Consider the following 20969-nt stretch of genomic DNA (forward strand, 5'->3'; position numbering starts at 1 on the left):
TCCAGGTCCATCTACATACCGGGAAGCGCGTCCTATCGACCGATCAAAGGTACTGATACTAACAAGAGCATTCAACGACTTTCAAGGGGGGACAAGGATCTCATCTAAAGCACCATAGCTTAGATGTATAATGACTGAGTGGAAGTAAAGCGTCGTTCGTTTCTGCCGCGCCTTGGCACATCATTCGATAGGACCACGGGATGACACTGACGGCCCACAAAGGTCCTCCAACACGTCTGGAGGGACCCGATGAACCGATATGTGGAATACAGTGCCACCTGGCGTTGTGCGGATCATGCCTACCATTACCATGACACCCCGCTGGCGGGAGGCACCCACTACCCTTCCACTTTGATCAATCGATAGGAATCATGTACTGTACTAACGCTACACTGCCCTAACGAAACCGAGAGGCGGCCAGAAAGGTTCGTGGCTGACTCTTTGGACACAGCCTGCGAGACACATGTGTTGCTTGTGCCAGTCAAAGTCTATCTGAGGTCAAGGTACTCATCCAGCTATCATGCAGTACTTAAGCAAGGCCTCTCAGCTGACCCGGAGTTACGTCCCACATGAAAGGCAAACACATTCGGCAAACTGCCATAGTTCAACTACTCAGCTCACTCTGACACTTCGCCATGAAGACGACATTCAACTTCCACAAACACGGCATCAAAGCCACCGCCATACCAGGCTTCAGCTCAACAGTATACACTGCAGCATACACCTTAGAAGCCATCGAACCCAAGGAGCAATTCGCAGGCGGTGCCGCGGAGCGGCACTGGTTCCCGATGAAACAGATGATCCACTCCGCCGCCCAAGACAGAATCACACAGCAAAAGAAAATCATGCTTCGGTGGGAGGCTTCACCACAGAAGGTTGCATGGCAGAACGTGTTTGAATCCGACTTGACAAACACGGCAATCACGACTCAGGAGAGTTCTCCGCCTACCGAGTCTATGTCTACGTCTGAAGAAACTGAAACCAGCGTTCCAAGGCCCAAGAAGCGTAGACGTCTGACCAAGGAAGAGAAGTTCCTCAGAGCGATCAAGCAACACGAAAGGTTCCTACGTCTCTATCAGCAAAAGCCATCAATTGCAATGCCCTCGGAATCATTCCCACCGGGATCTATGGGCTTCGTGACAGCATACGAGCGTGAACAAGAAGAAGCGAAAGCACGACGACGTCGCAAGTGGGAAGAAAAGCATGCGGCAGTCGCCGCTGAAGCCCTCAAAGCTCAGGAAGAGGCAGCGGCATCCCATTTTGATATCCTCGAGAGGCATACGTCCATTGTGCATTCCAGCGTGACTACTGCCGGCACTGACATCGCCAATGACGAAGCCTTCTCCGCTCCAGATGCTTCTTCTGCCATATGGTCTACCTTCGACCCTCGATCGCTGTCGAGGCACAGCAAGCCCCTCCGGCCAACAGGTTTGACCATCTTCGACGACGCATCAGACCCTACGACCAAGCCTGACAAACAACTCGAGCGCAAGCCACAACATCCGCGACTACGTCTGTTGATGCCAACTCAGTCCAAGATACGCCGCGCCGCATCACAGCCTGGCCCGATCTGCTCTAATGTTGATCCTCGGTTTCTGTCGAGGCACAGCAAGCCCCTGCGGCCGACAGGTTTCACCGTCTTTGACGATGCATCAGACCCATCGACTAAGCCAGACGAACAACCCACATACAACCCGCAACATCCACGACTCCGGCTGCTGATGCCGACCCAGCTCAAAACACGCCCGACGGATTCACAGCCTGGCGATCCCAGTCTCCAGACAGACGCTGATAACGCTGACGTGATGCTGGCTGCTTGGGGCCAAAGGCACGGCCTGGAGGGTGAACGGACGTACATCGAGCAGGAAGGCGATAGGAAGCGTCCTGCAGATTTCGATGCTTCCGATGAGAACTCGAAGAGGGCAAGAACAGACTCGAGTCCCCAACCGAAACTACGGGAAGCGAGGACTCGGAAGGTCCCTGCCAGATATCGGGACTAAAGACGAGGCAGGCGCAATGGTGTATACCTTCCCCGCGATATCGGCCGGGAAGAGGCATGTGTAACGAGAGACGTTGGATATCGTAGTAGATGTCACTTTGAGCGAATAAACAATCACACTTAGAAGCGAATTTCCTGCAATTCCATACTGAGCATATAGGAAATGAAAGACCATACTGCGTTGGACATACCTACCTTGCATACCGCATGCTTGTGCTGCTGTATCAGCCATGCTGTGTGATTCAGTATAATGGCATTCTGCAGGGAGTCTCGCAGCGGACGGCATCGAGTCAAAGATCATCTGGCAGATGGCAGTAGTATGGGATCAGATAAGCGATTCTTCTGGGCTGCATTGATATTGCATTCTTCTGCGGAATGATACGCGGTGTGGGCATGTCTGACATCTCTCTCCGTAGCGTGACTTGAGACATGAGTCTCTGGGTTCTCTTACAATCGAACCCAGCCACGACAGAGCTACTTGTCCTCAGGCTTTGCTTCGGTAATTCCCACGTCGACATTGTGACTGTGGTTGCTCAGCCAGAGCAAACAGAGCGCTTCATTACCATAAGGGCCTCTTCCAGCACTGCTTCCGACGAAACAGAGTATCAGGATGCAGCCATCTCAGCGTTCTCGGTCATTTGCAGGCTGATTTTCCTTGTCCGACGAATTGGTACTGCTAAAATAGCGGCTAGCGTCGACCAGCCCCTGTAGAGCCCTCGTGGCATTGACCACTTCGCTGATGGAATCATTTGGGATTCGCAATTGCTCCTGGCGCGGATTTGCAGCTGGTATGAACAGCCCTGGGGGCTCCAGCCTGCTATGCACTGAAGAAGGTCGCCTATGTCGTTTCGATCGTTGTGATTCGCTCGATTGCGAGTCCTACTTCGCATTGTCGTCACTGCTCTCTTTGCCGTCCGGTTGGTCGCTCGGCTCTGCCTTGGACTCATCCGAAGACGGCGGCGTAGGCGTCCCAGCAGTAACACCAAGACCGAGGTTGACCTTGGTCTTGGTCATCTTCTTGCGGATGGGCCCATATCCAGCTTCCCCGCTGCCTCTACTGGCAGCGTCGACATTTTCGCCCGTCAGGCTGGCTATGGTCGAGCTATCATCCTCCTCGCCAGTAGGCGCGGGACTTCGATTCTGCTTGCTCCGCAAGAATCCGCTCTTCTTCCGTCTTATGCTCGGGCCGTTGACGCCAGCGCCGATGCCTGTAAGACTGCTACTGGCGCTGTTGCCGCTAGAAGAGTTGCGGCGCTTCACGCCTGTCGACAGCTTACCCAGCTCATCATCCTCTTCGTCTTCTTGCCGCCGACGCTTCTCAGCGAGTCGCTCAGGCGGGTGCTGAAGCTCTGAAAATGGATCTGAGGAGGAGCGTATGTCTGGTGATGGCTGAAGACTTCGCATACCTTTCCCTTTCACGGGCGTCTTTGTCTCTGTTCCATCTTCCGGCTCGCTTTCAGGGGTGAGTGGTGTCTGCGGTGTCTTTGACGCTGTCTCCGCCTCGGTACCGTCGCTGGCCGCTTTGTTTCCACCCACAAGATACTCGATAGGGGACAGCAGCGTGTTATACGGGTGGTCCATCAGAAGCTCGTCTTCATCATCATCGTCGTCTGGGTAGTCGACTAAGCGTGCGCCAGATGAATCTCCGGTCAGAACGCTATTCCTGACCAGAGGAGGTCGGTTAACCCGATTATCGTCAAGGTGTAGCTCATCCTCGTCATCGTCTGAGGTTGCGAAGTAGTCTTCCTCTGATGTGTCCATTTCAGGAATGCCCTGCCAACGCCCACTCATGTTCTGGCGGTTCATGCCGGGACTATCGTCATCTTGGCTGTACAGAGTGTGCTCTGATTCTGGTCGGTCGGCTGTAAGCTGATCGTACCTGATCAGTAAGTTCTCGAAGGTGTCGACGAACGTGATCTGCTGCAGCTTTTCCCGGTAATTCTCCCCAAGATGTACGATGATAGGCTTGATGGCTTCTTTCCTGATGAACTCGAACATTTCCAGACATGCCGAGTTGAGCAAATTGTCTCGTGGCATCATCTCGAGAACAATGTCGATGATCGGCTCGAAAGATCCAGACTTGAGTATTTGTTGTGAGTAGAACTGATCTTGCAGTGAGATCGCTGTCCGGAAGAACTTGAGCGCACTGAGCTTGACGGATTTTTGTGCTACTTTCAGTAGCTGAGCTACTCGTGCTGTGAGGTTTTCGGAGGACACAAAATGCCGGCTGCGCACCTGATACTGCCTCAGGAAGAACGTCAGTATCTCCATCAAATAGGTGAAGAGTGCGACATCCTGATATCCGAAACTGGTCGGCTGGTTGTTCTCTAGGTCTTTCAGCGGACGGAACAGCTTCCTACACGACCGGTCGAAATGATCTTGCGCAAACTGTTCATTTGCCGCTTGTGTGGGAGTGAGTTGAGGCGGTCTCGATAGTTTGGTCATGAACTCTGAGCTGTTTCTGTTGCCCATCGGCTCGTTTGATGGAGGCTGCGGGTCGAGTAAGATTTTGAGAGCGTCGGCCGACTGGTTCTTTACTCCTAGATCGGCTTCGTTGTGAAGCAGATCGATGAGAATGTCTGTCATTGGTGTTTTCTTCTCCGATACAGCCTTCAACATGTAATTCTTCATCATGTTTGGGTTGTGGTCTAGCAGCGCGACGAGTATATCGATACCAGTAGTCCGCATCGACGGCTGCGTATGTCTTATGGCGTATGTGATGACATTGAAGAGCCCGTGGGCCACGAAGTTGTTGAGCAGACTCTCTCGGTTCTGGATCTGCAAGGTCTTGGTAACAGCGGCGCACTGCTGCAGAAACTGGACTGCCTCATCTTTTCGGGCCGGAGGTTCAGTGTCGGAGGTGAATATGGCGAATAGGTCTTTCAGAAAAGCGGTATTCGACTGCAGATGAGACACAATCTCGACCTGGTTGAAGTAGATCAGCGAGTTGAGCACACCGAATGTCGGGTCATCCAGTATCCGTGCCAGCACGACGTCTTTTAGATATTGTAATCGCCAGGTCTGCCGTATCTTCTTCTTGATATGCTGATCTTTGATCTCTACCACCTCTTTATACCGCGACTGATCTCCCAAATACTGCCGATGATTTGCTTTGTGCGTGGGAAAGTCTGGGTCATACTCGAGCGCGCCGACCACGCCCAGTATAGTGTCGTCGCCAACCATATGCTCAATGATGCCGCTGTCGTTCATGAGAATAAAAGCCTTCATAATGTTACATAGACGGTGCAGATCTGGTAGGGATTCCAGGTCTTCGGCCGTGGACAGGAGAGGAATGAGTTTCGCGAAGTACTCCTCTCTAAGGACGAACTTAGCGAGCGCTTCCCGGCCGGCCTGGGATATGCTGGCGTGTCGTATACTCTGTTCGATCTCGTCGAGGTTGCTGAGTGCAGGCGCGCTGAGTGTGAATGAGGTCGTGATCGCGTCGAGCGCATCGTCCGAGAGACCGTCATCTGCGACTGTTAGTGACGGGTGATGCTTTTGGTCTCTCGAACATACCTGGTAGTTGTTGCAGCTGTTGCTGTACCTGGTGGACAAAGTCCCTAGCGCGTGTCAGCCAAGATATTGTCCGGCGCGTCAGTCCGGCTCAACGTACCATATCACAGCGCATCCATCCGCTTCCTGAAAAGACAGTGCCATATCGGTGCCATTGGACTCGGTCCATACTATCAGGGTATCCTGCTGCTTCTGATAGCCGTCATCCTTCTGAATCTTGGTCTCGAGCAGCATCCGATCGGGCTGGTCCTCGGACTCGACGAATATTCGTGGCTCATCCTGCTGCGCGTCAACCACGACCCTGCGACGATGTGCTCGATACTCACATTGAGAATCTGACCGGTACAGAAACCGGTGCCGCGGTCGTACCAGTCATTGTCGCGCAGTTCGTAGACCTTGACCCTTTTCTTGTCTTTTGCAAGACCGGGCTGGGGCTGCATACTGCGATAAACACCGCGTCACCATCGGCGAATGGCGACGACGGCTGTAGTGATAGAAGTCGTCGCTGGTGGGATGGATATCTGATGTGTTGTTCGCGTGAGGTCTCGATTGCGACTTGGGGTGGAGTTGTGGAACCCGCAGATTGAAGTGGCTAAAAGTTGCGCACTGCAGTGGCCCGCCACGGATTTTGTGCTCCGGTCAGGCGCAAGCTTGCAGTGATGAAGGATCAGTCACTTTGATCTGACGTGCAACATGCAGGCCTAGATGCGCGAGTCGAGCCGTGTGCGGGATATGCAGGACAACGTTATCAGAGTGACGAAGTGAGATGGCAAAGTCATCAGACTCGGCTATTCAATTGGGATATGATGCAATACGCGGCAAGACTCTCGAAGAGTTTCACACTTGCATGCCAGGTTCAAAAGCACTGACGCTTAGCCCCGATGCCCGGAAGCTTCCCGTATGCACCGGCAAAATTCACGGGGGGTGATCTTCACTACCCTCAGCCCTACGGCAACAGTCTCGACGACACCCATCATTTCTATCATAGATCTGGTTTTCCAGAACTCATTGAGAGATCCATGCTGCAGCAGTGCATGTGTGCATTTCCCGACATCTGAAGGTCTCAGAGCTGGTCCTTTGGCAGGGGCAACTAGGAAGGCCCATGACGTGCGCCTTCGGATCATGATTCCCGGGAGGACGACTGCAGGCGCAGATGCAAGGCAAATACCGATATATTCTCCGACCTCAGGCTCGGTACGTTCATTAGTCGGTGCCGTAGGTACTGCGCAATTGATGGACCACACCGACGCGGAGTCCAGGCCTTCTACATATGAATGCCTGTGTATACATATCACAAAGCATCCCAACACCCTTCAAGACCTTATCACGAGACCTGGATACCATCAATCAAAACATCATCACTACCGTCCACCGCCGGCGCTCCATCCCCAAGAGACACTTGTATCTTCAGACTCAATGTATACCTCGCATTCGAGTTGAACGAGAAGCTATATTTCTTCCAGACACTCCCATTAGCGCCCGCCGTATCGCACTCCGCGCCCGAGCACACAGCAGCTATCAACGTACCACCAGACACCGGGCCGCCGCTGCTACCCTGAACTGACGCGTAGAATGATGCTCCTTGTAGCGGGCTGCCGCTTGCGGACCGGCGGCCGACGTAGAATGAGACGGTGCGTGTCTGCCCGGGGGTGATGGTTGTTCCTGACATGATGCTGAAACGGCGAGAAGTACCCGGGCCTGGGGCCGACACGACTAGGACCCCACAGCCTTCGAAAGGGGGTGCATCGTGGTAAAGCAAGGCCTGACCGGTTGCGCCGCCGTTGCTGGACGTGCTCCAATATGACAGACCTTGTTCGAAGCCTCCATTGTAAACTTGACCAGAGCCGAGAGTAGTCGCCGCACAGGTTGGGGGACCTGCTATTGTAGTGGTGGTAGTGGAAGTGGTAGTGGTAGTGGTTGTTGTTGTAGTTGTGGACATTGTCGTTGTTGGCTTCATCGGGTCAGCGTTGTTTCAACATACAAGAGGTGTACTTACGGCAACAGCGCTGAGTTGGTACAGGTTGAGTGCATTTGAACCTCCGCAGTACTCGCTGCTGTTACCACTGCAAACCATGTCGCATTGAGAATCTAGGCCGGGGCGCCCCCCGTTCAGTGAAGCACCTAAGAATACATTAGCACTTTGAGGAAGTAGTAGTAATGTGATGGCCGAGGCTTACCACACCAACACTCGCCTGCGTATTCGGCTCCAGCGATCTGATCACCGGCATTGTAGCAAGCGGTCGTACACTGCTGGATCGAGAGTCCTCCCTGAGTATTGGCTCGATAGCCGAGTACACGATTCGAGACGCTGTCTTGCCAGCAACCTTTTGACGTCCAGCCCGCAGGGCCTGGGTTTGTCGACACAAAAGCCCCTGAGTTTTGGTACACCGAGAGCCTGTCTGGACCTCCACAAGCCGTACTAGCATCTCCGGCACATGGCATATTGCATCCGTCAGCAGTGTAGGAAGAAACTGTGGCACCACAATAGCATTCTGCTGAGTATTCTACGCCTGCACAGGGTAGCCCTTGGCACTGCAGAAGCTGATGCATGACTGAGGGGTCATGCCGCTGTTGTCGTAGTAGAAGGCGGCATTTAGCGACCGAGCAGACGTCGAATCTGTGTGACAGCCAGTATATTGCCACCCATTTGGGAGTCCAGAAGCAGGTTGCGGGCTGGCGCGTCTCGGGACCGTCGCCGCGAAAGTCGTTGAAGCGAAAGCCAGGAGTAGCAGCATCATGGCGGTATCCTTGCGCGTCCTGTCATCTGTGACAACAGATCACTGCCTTCTGTGGCAGTCATCATGTCTGGGACTTATAGCAAAGAGCCGCACGGGCTGCGTTAGATTAGATCACCCAACTGGACAACACGGCTTCGACGTTTTCTCAAAAGAACATGAAGGTTAGCAGGCTTTAGGGTTGGAATAAGCATTGTTGATCGACGGCTCAATCGCCCGGGCCACGGGTTTCCAAATGTAGGCACAAATTTCAAGACTTATCGAAAGCCGCAAACCTTGTCGCAGGAGTTTTCGCGGATGTGCCACGTTTCGGCTTTCGATATTAGGAAGGAATACGAGCTGGAGAGATTTGAGACACGGGACGCTCAGTCGGATTTTGCTCGACACACGTGGTCGTGGTCCATCGACAGCAAAGGGGGGGCATGAAGCTGCCATGGTGTATGGGAAGAAAGTCAAGGGACGTCTCAGCGACTTAGGGATTGAAGTTCAATCTGGCGCTCTGAAGGTGGAGCTCTCGGAAGGTTTTGGAAACCCCGAAGGCACAAACCTCGAGTCTGCGAGTTACTACCTCCCACCTACAGGTACCCAACACTAATCGCAGTGCCTGCAATACACTGCTCATATGAACTTCTACTATGGGCTCCCCTGGCCCGATGTGGCATCGTCCGGGGTCGTATCAACAGCTGAGGAGGTGGGACAGCGCTGCCTGGCTGAGCTTTCTACTGTGCAGCAACGCTGTACGTACGATCGTCGAGAATATCAGCGTTCAAGGGCCTGTCTAGGTCTGGTGTATGGGCATGCATGCAATGCCAAAGTGGCCCCCATGTGCTTGTTTTTGCGAGCAGCTTCATGCGTACGAGGAATACGAACGGGCAGTCGAAGTGACCTCGCAAGTTGCCATTATATTACTCGATCAAGCGAGCAAATTCCAGGTATCTTGTACAGTGCGCGAATCAGACAGGCGGATCCGGGTGGCCTGAAAAGCTTCACTGTGCTTCAAGAATTAACATCAAGCAACTTGAAGATGTCTCCTCATCGCCGAATTCCCAATTCCAGCTGCACGAGCAAGTGACGAAACTGTCAAACGCCTGTTCTGATGGTAAGTGGTAGGAGAGAACATTCTAGGGCAAGAACCGGGCGGGCTCTGGGATTGTGTGCGCTCCAGCGCGATGGACCAACTCACGCCGCTCCTCGTGGTCGGCGCTGTGACTCTTGCGTTGTTCATGTGGCGTGGCAGCAGCTGGTATCTCAAGATCGACCCTCTCAAATCGGTTCCAGGTCCAGTTCTCAACAGATACACACGCCTACCTTTGAAGCTCGCCATCTGCATGGGCGAGCGTGCTAACTACATCGACCGTCTCCACCAGCAGTACGGCCACTTCGTCCGAATCGCGCCCAACGAAGTTGCGATATCAGAGCTCCAAGCCTACAAACGGATCCATCGCAGCGGCACAGGATTTATGAAAGCAGACTGGTACCCGGAGACCAATCTTGTGTATACGGACGACAACGAGAAACTTGGAGTCTTCCAGATTCAGGATCCAGCTGAAGCGAGTCGACGGAGGAAGCTATATCATCGTGCGGCGCGTCGACAAGAGCTGCTCGTCTGGGAGTCTGCTGTTGCGCAGGGGGCGGAAGCAGCTGCGATCAAGATTCGTGAGGAGGTGCGCAAGGAGCCCTTGTGACTTGCGCCCGGAAGATCATACCACTGACTGAATGCCAGCTCAACAAGCACGAAGTCGTGGATCTCTGGGCATGGTACCAACTTTTGGCCACAGACTTGATTGCCCTAGTTGCATTTGGCAAGTCATTCGGCTCACTAGAGTCAGGACAGGTGCGTCGTCTTTTGCTAGGAGGCACTCCCTGGCAATGTGTTATCGTCTCAAAACCACTGACCCAGCAGCATAGAAATCAGTGATGGTACAGGACGTCGAGAAGATCATGCTTGTGGTCGGGCTAGGCTACGAATTTGGAATTGGTCTCTTACTGCAGTATATTCCGATCCCAGGCATCGGTAGGGTGAAGAGCATATTCTCCCGCATGGACAAAACAGGACTCGAGGCTGCCCGCACCGCGCGTGAGTCCGGTTCATCGGGTATTGCGCGGACAATGTTCGCCCAAATGATTCCCTCGGAGCATGAGGGCTCAGAGCCGCCACTCTCGGACTCAATAGTAGCGCAAGAAGCTGTGCAGGATATCGTCGCGGGCAGCGACACTACGCTGGCGGCTGTGGCTTACATCATTTATGGTGTCTTACGCTCTCCAACAGTCAAAAGGAAGTTGATTGAAGAGCTGCGCACGTGCTCGGCTAGTCCCGGATTGGCAGAGCTGGAGTCCAAGCAGTACCTGTCGCACGTCATTGATGAGGGCATGAGGCTGTATCCGCCAGTACCGTCCAGCTTGCCGAGGAAGGTGCCGGCTGGCGGTGCGACCTTCGGAGAGTACACATTACCAGCTGGCTGTGTTGTCTCCTGCCAGGCATTGACAATGCACCGCGATCCGCAAGTCTTCGCCAGCCCCGATGACTTTGTGCCGGAGCGGTGGAAAAGCGCCACGAGTCTGATGAAAGATCACTTCATGCCATTTGGCGGAAGTATGAGGTGTAAGTTGTTCGTTGGCAATCATCTTGAGCCCTTCACTGACTGATCAAAGCATGCGTTGGCATGAACCTTGCTAAAATGGAAGTTCTCTTCATCATTGAAGCATTCTTTCGGCATTGTCCTGACGTCGAGCTGGCACCAAGTGCTGACGAGACGTCCATGCGAAGGAAGGACTACTTCACAGCGAAGCCCGCTGGTGGCAAATTGGAAGTTGTTGTGCAAAGGCGCTAGATATGCCCTGTCCCCTTCCGTCTCGTGTGTATCTTCCAGGTTACCTAGGCACTCACCTTCGGGCGGCCCCTGGCGCCAGTGAGGACATGCTGTATCGAGATATGCACATGCTTGTATTGTGGGACGTTCCTTATGCTGTCCTGAAATTCTGCTACAGAGGAGATAATTCCGTGTATCACAGCATGGAGATGAGGCTGGTGACTTGCGACCGAGTCGAGGTCATTTGGAGATGATACCCCGTCTTTCGGGTGGGGCAGTTACGGGGGCACGTAGCCTAAATTCATATTCTGCATGATCGGCTGCATGTTACCTACTCATCAGGGAGGTCGTCAGCCGAGGACTAGTGGTGAGCCTTTCATGTCGTATGAGATCTGCCGGGTCAGCGATCGAAGTTGGCGCTGTCGGAGGCCTCCACTCATTGTTTGCGTTGTCACAGAGTGCATATAACGGTTGTTGAGCACGATGACCTCAATCGGCACACCGAGGTAAGTCATATATATTCGTTTATCTCACAAGATGAGCAAGCCTCCCTTCCGCGTTGCCATCGTGGGAGGCGGTCTTGGTGGGCTATTCTGCGCATTGTCGCTTCATCATCACGTCAAGCATCCCCTCCAAATCGACGTCTACGAGCAAGCTGCACAGTATCGCGAGATTGGTGCTGGAATAGGTCTGGGCCCGAATGCTGCGAAGCTGTTCCACGAAGTCGGCCTCGGTGAACGCATCAATGCTATATCTGGGGACCGAGCGGGCGTGTGGATCTCTTTCCGGCGCTTCGACACTGGCGAAGATGTCATCACCATCCCTTCGATCGACAAGGGAGCTGTTAGGAACGTCCCTATGGCACGGAGCGAGCTGTTGGACTTGCTGCTGGACGCGATCCGGGAGCGCAAAGCCGCGACATTACATACAGCGAAACGCTGCAGCAAGCTGTCTGAGCCTGGTGCCGACACTGTGACGCTACACTTCAACGATGACACGACTGCAACTGCCAATCTCGTCATCGCTGCCGATGGCATTCACAGCGCAGTCCGCTCGCAGTTCGCTACAGACAAGCCCGTGTATGGTGGTATGATTGCATACCGTGGTGTGATACCAATCTCCACCTTGCCAGACCCCTGGCCATTCTCGTCGTATTCTGTGGCATGGATGGGCAAGAAACGACACTTCCTGATCTTTCCTATTTCTGCGAACAAGTCGTTGAACATCGTGGCTTTCGCCACCAAATCCGAGGACGAGATCACCGACACACTTGAGTCCTGGACAGCGACTTGTCCGCGAAGCGAGGTCGAAAAAGACTTTGCAGGGTTTGAGGGCACCGTGCAACATATCATCGCGCAGATGCCAGACCCAGCCAGCAAGTGGAGACTGAATTATCGCGAGCCTCTGGCCGAGTGGGTTCATATGGCAGGGAAGGTGGTGCTGATAGGAGACGCGGTAAGGATCAGACCTATAAACATCATAGCCTTGACTTTTGAATGCTAACACTGTGCAGAGCCATAGCATGATGCCGCATCAGGGTGCTGGAGCGGGACAGGCGACCGAGGACGACTATGTGCTTGCGAGGTGCTTGAATGAGTATCTGAGCCAGTCTTCTGAGTCAGTCAACGGAAAGGGAAAGCATGCAAGCTTGCAAGAGTGGATGCAGATCTATCAGAACGTGCGATTACCACGAGCACAGAAGGTAGCAAGGACGAGCAAAGAGGCTGGTGAGGTGTACGAGATGGTTACGCCGGACTTGGTGGATAAAGACTTCGAGGATTGCTTGCCGATCGTGAAAGAGAAGATTTCAACACGCATGCGTTGGATATGGACGGAGGACATCGGCGAGGCATTCGACAAGGCTCGACAGGAACTGCAAGGCAGTGAGCTGTGACTCTGTGGGTGTTCTCACGAAGTCGATCACCTGCCGCTACCGAGCCACAAATGTTGCTCATCATGGATTTCTCGGCTAGGGAGGGTGCTGCTGATGCCCTGGCACTCTGACCATGATCGAGTTCGTGTGCTTGAGATGAGCCTCACTCGAGCGTCAATCCCAAATCCTGATTGCTCGTGGTCTTTCTGGCCAGGGAGGCCGCTGTAGGGATTACCATCCAGTACTTTTAACCATAGTCTGGACGGTCGTGATGAGTAAGAGTGCAATTCGTGATCAGAAGCGTTTCTGTCAAGGTGACCTCGCTGCCGCTCAAGCGGAGGGGTTCTGGGTCGCTAGATGAAAGCAACTTTTGGTGCCGGGGCCTTTTGGTTGCTTGTCATATGAGGTCCGATTGCCATGGTTATCCGACTTTGCTGATTCACGACGTTGAGAACTTTCATATTTGGCTGAGAGGCGTGACAGGAAACGAAACGGAAAACGGAAAATCAGATAGAAGTGAGAATCTGTCCCAAAATGGAAGGCCGCCTTCCTAAAGTCAGGTGCCAATATTTGACGTTAAGGCAACCTCAATCTTCATTTCCAACTTGTCGTGAAGCTGCCTCACCGAAGGATCTCGACCCTGTGCGGCATGGGGCTTGTCATCACGGAGTTCACCCTACAGCATTGTCGCTAGGACTTATGGAGGGTATCTGGGATGTTCTTATCGGCAGGCCCCGCAAGCTTCCGTGGTCCGATGTTCCGCTGAAGGTGTTTTGCCACAAGAGGTAGACTGTTTTCCCCGGATACACGTCTGCTTCCTCGACACTGATGCGGTTTGTGTCGCTGGGTGACAGGGACCGTCATCAGATCCGCGAGACCATTGGTCCGCTCTGCGATACTAAAAGATAACGGCCACCATCCTACAGAGCTGTAAGAAGCATTTCCTCTAACAGACCAGGTACCGAGGTTATCGATTACGTACCCATTCTTAAAGTTCATGCGAGGATGCTACCTCACCTTCTTTACCTGCTCCATACAGTTTAGATGGCACGATAAGTCGACACTACGCCTCACACTAAGCACCTCAAGCATGGAGAAGCTCGCACAAGCTCTCACAAGCTTTACCTAAGTCATGCGAAGATCCGCCTCCAGCCGTTGCGGTACCTGACCATGGTTCGCTTATTGGTCGTCGCCGATACGCAGATCCTGGACGACGATGGAACGTCGTCATAGGAAGACAAAAAGTGTACGGCTTCGAGCTTCTGTTGCCACGCTGCTCGTGCGAGCGCGTGATTCTAAATAGTGGGTGTGCGCCGTTACCAGTTCTCTCTCTGCCACGATTGGTATTCTCCTCACATCTTCATCATGTATATACAGACCTTCGCTCTGGCCGCTCTGGCCACTTGCGCTCTGGGAGCCGTGAGCAATCCTCACCACAAGGCGCAGCAATATGCGCGACCTAAGGTCGTTGCGCGCACACCTGAACCACGAAGGCTCGATAAGCGTGCATCCAGTCCTTTCTTAACGAACAAAACAGAGCGTAAGTGATCGGGATCTCCAGAGCTAGAGCCGGACTGACTCAAGCAGAATTCTCCGTGAATGGCACCGGACTGCCCGAGATCAACTTCGACGTCGGCGAGTCATATGCTGGGACCCTTTCGATCAACAACGACACCAGCAATGAGAACGCGCTTTTCTTTTGGTTCTTCCCATCTGATAACCCAGATGCTTCCAATGAGATCACAATCTGGCTAAATGGCGGTCCTGGCTGCTCGTCACTGGATGGCTTCTTCCAAGAGAATGGCCCAGTGTTATGGCAAAGCGGGACGTACGAGCCGCAGCCTAATCCGTTCAGTTGGACGGTAAGTAGTATCGCGGAGGCCTTATGTGGGTATAGCTAATATAATCAGAACCTGACCAATATGGTGTGGGTGGATCAACCTGTTGGCACGGGACTCGGCTCCTATGCTGAAGGCTATCCCGCAAACATCACCAACGAGATGATCGTTGGCGCCAACTTCGCAGGCTTCTGGAAGAACTTCATCGATACGTTCAATATGACTGGGTACGATGTCTACCTCACTGGGGAATCCTATGCTGGCCAGTACATCCCATACATCGCACAGACCATGCTTGAGCAGAACGACACTGAATACTATAACGTCAAAGGCATTCAGATCAATGATCCTTCGATTGGAGACGACGCTGTGCTCATCTACGCACCGTCGGTCACGCACATGAACAAATATCTCCCGGTATTCGGTCTGAACGACACTTTCGTTGAGTCTGTCAATCAGCGCGCAGAGCAATGCGGCTACTTCAGTTTTATGGAGGAAGCTCTGACTTTCCCGCCCCAGAGCAAGTTCACTGCCCCAAATATCAGTGCTGAGGGCTGCTCTATCTGGGACGACATCATTACCGCCTCGATCTACGTCAATCCGTGCTTCAATTTCTACCACCTCACAGATTACTGTCCCTTCCTCTGGGACGAGATGGGATTCCCGTCTCTCGGAATCGGCCCAAACAACTACTTCAACCGCTCAGACGTCCAGGAAGCGCTCCACGCTAAGGCTGACTACGCTGTCTGCGGTGATAACTCATTAGGACTGCTCGATCCTGGCGATGAGTCTCTGCCCAGTTCTTTCACCGCCCTGCCGTATGTGATCGAGCGAACCAACAACGTCATTGTCGGAAACGGGCTCTTGGATTATCTCATCATAGCCAACGGCACGCTTGCTACACTCAACAACATGACCTGGAATGGTGCTCAAGGCTTCTCCGAGGCGCCCTCTGGCAAGTTCTTCGTCCCGTACAACCCATCTATCGGCGAAGTTGTTTTGGAGACGACAACCCAGCCCATTCCGGCAATCCCTGTCGGTCTTGTCTCTGGCGGTGGCACACTGGGTACCACGCACACCGAACGAGGCCTGACCTGGGTTACGGTCGATCTGGCTGGACATGAAATTCCACAATACGTCCCGAGTGCTGCCTACCGACAGCTCGAGTTCTTGTTGGGCCGGATCGATAATCTGACGACCATTGATGATCACTTTACTACGCAGACAGGTAATTATTCTGGTACTTCGCCACCAAGTCCGGACTACTCGGACAGCAATTCAAGCGAAGCTGCGGGAGCGTACCTTCCACGACGAGCGGCGGGCAGTGGGCCTCTGTGGTAATGGACTGTGACGTTGGGGGAGCAGAGAGAGATACACCGAAGTATTACATGGTGCTACTGTGCCACAATGATCATAGAGCCCGCCGAGGCTGCATAATACGAAGAGTCATGACCCATGCGATTTCAATGAACATGCGATGAGCGCTTTCCCGATGCTACTATTCCAAGCCTTGAAAATCACTGTCATTCTCGGCGCCTGGCCTACTTTGCGTCCTGTCAGTGTTAGCTCCTTCCAGATCGCTCGCGTGACCTTCGCGCTAGTCTGAGTGCCCAGGGCCACCTCAGAGATGGTCGTGGTGTCATACTGACCGGCAGTTTCGAGATCGCTCAGACAAAGAGCAAGGCGCATATTGCGGACAAAGAAAGGTCTACAAGTTGCGATAAGGCACATTGTCAAGATCACAATGAGCTCCCCACATCTCCTTGGTTCCGGCTCGTCCCATCATCTATTTCTACTTGAGGAGACCAAGACCATTGTAGTCACAGCATCTGACATTGTGGTCTGCGGTATCCACTCCTGCTGGGCCACGATGCCTCTTCAATACAGAGGTGTCCTGAGCTCCGGTCGACCATACGCATACCATAGTCCGTTTCGAAAGAGGCCTCCTTGCACCAACATGACTAAATCCTTGCCACCCACTGCTCCAGCTAGACTTCATGCTGCTGAAAGCGGCACTCTCAGAAAAGGAGTTGATATCGACGCCATGGTGACTCAAGATAGCAACCCGCAATCGCAGACGCGATTGGAAGACGCTCGAATAACACTGTTGGAAAAGATCGATATCACTCTCGATGTTAGACGACTTCAAGATTGGAAACAGATCGTGGCCTTACAGGAGATGCGGACCAATCTCGATCGCCGCGTTGACACTAACGCTTACACAGGTCAACTGGCTGCTGGCCCTATCTTCCAGCCGGCATTTCGCATGCTGCAAAATCGACGGGCAGCTTGGAGGGATCTGTCGCTGCCCTCTGCTGAACGCGAGAAGCTTCGAAGAAGTCGAGTCCGGAACCCTGCAGGTAAGCACTCCGAGGCGCTGAAGATATTGCACTATAAGCTTAGGACTGGAGCGAAGGAAGATTTTCAGTATCTCCGACGGCTCGATGCTGCCAAAGCAGACATACGTGACCAGAGATGCCAGCTGCAAGCCACATTGAAGGAGCTGAACGAGCAGACAGCCGAGCCGAAAGTCGACACTGAGACAGAAACCGAAGACGTTCATATGCTAGAAGCGCCCGAGCCTTCGATAGATGAGCTCATCGGCCAGGAGCTCCACGCTCGTGGAGGGAAGCCGAAGCGTCTGCGGAGGTCTTCGCGGCTGAGGAAGAAAAGCTCACCAGGTATGCTGAACCTTCTGAAAGAGAAAACTGACCTCTACACTGACAAGGGTGAACGCCGAGTGCTGCCATGGGATCTCCGGTCTGGCAAGAAGACCACAGCTTGGCGGAAGGCCGGTAAGGTATTGAAGACAAAGATGCAGAAGCTGAACGCCTCGAAGTTGTCCTGCACATCAAGAAGCTGCGAGTCCGTGGTGTCCGTTGACTCAACGGTATCTTCGACGGTGTCTTCGAAGTCATTAGCGAGATCTGTGGCGTCGTCGCTCTCCTCGATCTCGTCGGTCTCGTCTGACGATATCTCACTCGGGGACTTCCCAGCACCGCCAAAGCCACCCGCGAAGCCATCAGCGGTAGCAAAGGTACCAGAAGTCGTGCTTGAAGCAGCAAAGAGCCTCAAGGTCCGCTTCCGGGAGCCTCGTACCGGCCGACTGGCGTGCATTGCAGAGTAAGTACACCTTCCCAACCCCTTTCGATAGAGAGCCAGAACTCGAAGTGTTGCATATCAATCCCGTATATTCACATCCTAGCCATGATTCCGGTCGGCATAGGCAACGAAATCATGCTTTTCCCATGCACTGCTTCCTTCATTGCTCCCTTCCTGTCTTTGCTGCCACCGCTTCCACCATCACCCGAGCCTCGACTGATGTAGTCGATCAGAAAGGGGATGGTGAGTGCTGCTGCCCAACGGTAGGCACCCCTATGCCAGTCATGTCGACCTTGAATGTACGGTGCCCAGCCGTAGTACATCTGACGAGTCGCCGTTCGCAGCATGTTGACTGAAGCTTGAAATCCAGTCACCTGTCGGTAATGTAGTTGATGATGACGAGCTGCATGTAGTACTTGAATGTCGTGTAATGGTGGGGAGCTTCCTAGACTCTGGGGCGCTACAGGGATTCCCCGCCTGTTGGTGGCGGCACCCCAAAGCGACGCCTTCATTCAATTGCCGACCTTTCTCTTCCTGCTCTGTACGCTGCGCCTTGTGGCGGCGATAGGCAAATGGCAGATCAACTGAAGAACACGCCAAACAAGAGAGTATCCCGTGCATGTTTCGCGTGTCGCGCGAGGAAATCGAAATGCGACCTGTAAGTCACCCGTCTTCACGTCCAGAGTTCTAGGGCTGTTCAATCGCCGCTGTCGGTGTCTGGGCGGCGTTTCGATCTCCACCACTGCGCAACAACAAGAACGGCTTTGTTGCACTGACCATCAATGAATACGTTCGACATCTTGACTGACCGCATCTCGTTTACAGAGACGCATCTGGAGGTCAGCCGCCATGCGGGAGATGTCTGAAAGAGAACAAGGACTGCGTCCTTGCTACGTCGAACCGTGGAGGCTCACGCATACGGAAGAAGAAGGTCGACCAGAATAATGTGTCTGGTGACCATGCTCCTCTCACCTTGACCGCGTCGCACGCGAGCAGCGCTATCTCGCAAGCCACTCCTGCCTTTCAGAGACCTTTTCCTCCTGTGTCGCCCGAAGTTGCCCACCCGGGACCGCCCACAGCAACGGCCACCGATCATGAGAGCGCGATAGATGACCGCGATGCGGACGATGACGATGATGCTTCGACGGCCGACAGCGCGATCGCGACAGCCATTCCAAGGAACCCATCGGACGCGTGGCAGCTTCTCAAAGATGTAGCAACGCGAGAGGCTGACAACCTGGAAAGGAAAAGAGAATCAGTGTCTAACGTTTCAGGACAGAACAGCTCTGCACCAGGTGCACCAAAGGACGCACGAGGATCTGTCAACGGAGTGCATGCTGGTATCGCCTCGTATCGCCTCGTACGTGAAGGCTACTTGACTGTGGACGTGGTCCAGATGCTGGTACATCGATTCTTTGACAACTACCATCCATATCTTCCCCTTGTGCCCAGGAAATACTTCGACACCTCTCAACTGGACGCCTTCGCCGTGAACGACAAGCACTTATTGACGGCAGTGCTGACCATCTCATCAAAAGACTTGATCGAGCAACCTCATATTCACGTATGCTGCTCACGATATATGCATGACCTCATCTCAGGCATCGCAGCTGGTGCTGACTGTGAGGTGGAGGCGGTCGAAGCACTATTACTGCTGGCAGAGTGGGAACCACAGGGCCTGCGAAACCGAATCGAAGCCGTCGGACGAGGTGAAGAAGACAGAGCAGCATGGATGCATGTTGGCATTGCCTTAAGGACTGGCTACTATCTCAGTCTGGACCGGACGGCCTTTCGGAGTGAGACAGAGGAAGAGGCCAAGGTCGATAGTCGAAAGCGCTTTGCATGGGCCAATTGCTATATATCGGACAGACTGATTTCCTGCAGGGTTGGCAAAGCTTTCTGGTCTAGAGGCCCAGGCCCAATGACTGGACTGTCGTCACGAGATTTTCCATCACTTGCTCCAGTCAATTCCGCAGACGAGGACTACGCGAAGATCTTCCAGGCCACGCTGGACTTGGTCCAGATCTATACAAATGTGCATGACGTTCTCTACTCCGGCATGCGCACATCCGGCCAGATGATGCTACTCGGCGACTACGTCAAGTATGTTGATGACTTTCGCACAGGTATAGCCCGCTGGAACATCAGTTGGGGAGGCCTCTCGTGCTCACACCACATCAAAGTTGCCCTTCAGATGTCTTACGAATACCTGTCGCTGTACACGAATGCTTTCGTGTTCCAAGCCGCTATCAGCCAGGCCATCGCGGCAAAGCCGAAACAAGAAGAGACATCGTTGCGAGACCATCTGAAAGACTGGTTTTCGAATGTCGCTACCATGCAAGATGCACGATTCATCTTCTCCAGTGTGTCTGCTGCAAAAACATACCTCAGTCTCCTGAGCACACAGGTTGATCCAGTTCGCCACTTGCGGTACATGCCACTGCGCTACTATCTCTACGGGATTTACTCTGCTGTCTTCCTGTACAAGGCCCGTTCCTTCGGCGTAATGGATCAGATGGAAGAACGACAAGTCCGGCAGCTGGTGTATCACGTCACAGAGGTATTGAAGCGGGCTTCTGTATCAGCACAAGACCCAGGCTCACGGTATGCCCGGCTGCTGGAGCTTCTATGGCTGAAGAGCCCCACCACCACAAGCAGACCCAATGCCACGCCCGCAGCTCCTGCAGTGGCTCAGTTACCGATGAGCTCTCCAGCCGCTGCGTCGGACACTCAGATGTCTACGGGAAGTTTGAAGATGGACGCGCAGGGTTTCATGCAGTTCAGTCCTGCGAATGAATTCTCATGGCTCGATCTGGAGGCCGTCGGCGATTTCGTGAGTAATGACCAGATGCTTCAATCCGGCAGCAACGCAAATATGTTCTCGAATATGCCAGATTGGAACGGGGCTGGCTCTTCTTTCGTGCCAATCGACGCGTCGGCTTGGGGCCAGATGCCAAACTCGAATGGTTTTATCGACCTCAATGGAAATTTGTTGTTCTGAGGCTGATCTGACATGGCTGGGGCGAGGCAGCCGCTGTTCCAGCCGGGCCCATAAGCTCCTAGAGAGGCAATGCGCGGGGGAGCGCTTTTCTCCAACTG

The 20969-nt window shown here is 53.5% G+C and overlaps 7 protein-coding genes across 7 annotated transcripts; 5 read left to right on the plus strand and 2 right to left on the minus strand.

The window, feature by feature from the left end:
* Window positions 1–635: 635 nt before the first annotated feature.
* AB675_2209 (uncharacterized protein) lies at window positions 636–2000 on the plus strand (the record flags this gene model as incomplete). The annotated part of the gene is made up of 1 exon (XM_018142162.1): window positions 636–2000. The coding sequence occupies one exon, from the start codon at window positions 636–638 to the stop codon at window positions 1998–2000; it is 1365 nt and encodes a 454-aa protein (XP_018002672.1).
* Window positions 2001–2878: 878 nt separating this feature from the next.
* On the minus strand, window positions 2879–5952 carry AB675_2210 (uncharacterized protein; the record flags this gene model as incomplete). The annotated part of the gene is made up of 4 exons (XM_018142164.1): window positions 2879–5469; window positions 5516–5559; window positions 5613–5791; window positions 5839–5952. 4 exons carry the CDS (start codon window positions 5950–5952, stop codon window positions 2879–2881), a joined length of 2928 nt encoding a protein of 975 aa, XP_018002950.1.
* Window positions 5953–6836: 884 nt separating this feature from the next.
* On the minus strand, window positions 6837–7954 carry AB675_2211 (putative fungistatic metabolite; the record flags this gene model as incomplete). The annotated part of the gene is made up of 3 exons (XM_018142165.1): window positions 6837–7463; window positions 7509–7633; window positions 7690–7954. The coding sequence occupies 3 exons, from the start codon at window positions 7952–7954 to the stop codon at window positions 6837–6839; spliced, it is 1017 nt and encodes a 338-aa protein (XP_018003027.1).
* A 1462-nt stretch (window positions 7955–9416) lies between these two features.
* On the plus strand, window positions 9417–11078 carry AB675_2212 (putative sterigmatocystin biosynthesis monooxygenase STCB; the record flags this gene model as incomplete). Its single annotated transcript, XM_018142166.1, has 4 exons — window positions 9417–9911; window positions 9971–10081; window positions 10156–10849; window positions 10900–11078. 4 exons carry the CDS (start codon window positions 9417–9419, stop codon window positions 11076–11078), a joined length of 1479 nt encoding a protein of 492 aa, XP_018002820.1.
* Window positions 11079–11594: 516 nt separating this feature from the next.
* On the plus strand, window positions 11595–12951 carry AB675_2213 (Salicylate hydroxylase; the record flags this gene model as incomplete). The annotated part of the gene is made up of 2 exons (XM_018142167.1): window positions 11595–12512; window positions 12571–12951. 2 exons carry the CDS (start codon window positions 11595–11597, stop codon window positions 12949–12951), a joined length of 1299 nt encoding a protein of 432 aa, XP_018002897.1.
* A 1344-nt stretch (window positions 12952–14295) lies between these two features.
* Window positions 14296–16109, plus strand: AB675_2214 (Carboxypeptidase cpdS; the record flags this gene model as incomplete). Its single annotated transcript, XM_018142168.1, has 3 exons — window positions 14296–14470; window positions 14518–14792; window positions 14841–16109. 3 exons carry the CDS (start codon window positions 14296–14298, stop codon window positions 16107–16109), a joined length of 1719 nt encoding a protein of 572 aa, XP_018002692.1.
* Window positions 16110–16725: 616 nt separating this feature from the next.
* On the plus strand, window positions 16726–20871 carry AB675_2215 (uncharacterized protein; the record flags this gene model as incomplete). Its single annotated transcript, XM_018142169.1, has 2 exons — window positions 16726–17891; window positions 18696–20871. 2 exons carry the CDS (start codon window positions 16726–16728, stop codon window positions 20869–20871), a joined length of 3342 nt encoding a protein of 1113 aa, XP_018002760.1.
* Between the last annotated feature and the right edge of the window lie 98 nt (window positions 20872–20969).

The sequence above is a fragment of the Cyphellophora attinorum genome (assembly GCF_001299255.1).
Source record: "Cyphellophora attinorum strain CBS 131958 chromosome Unknown Contig6, whole genome shotgun sequence".
NCBI classification, from domain to species: Eukaryota; Fungi; Ascomycota; class Eurotiomycetes; order Chaetothyriales; family Cyphellophoraceae; genus Cyphellophora; species Cyphellophora attinorum.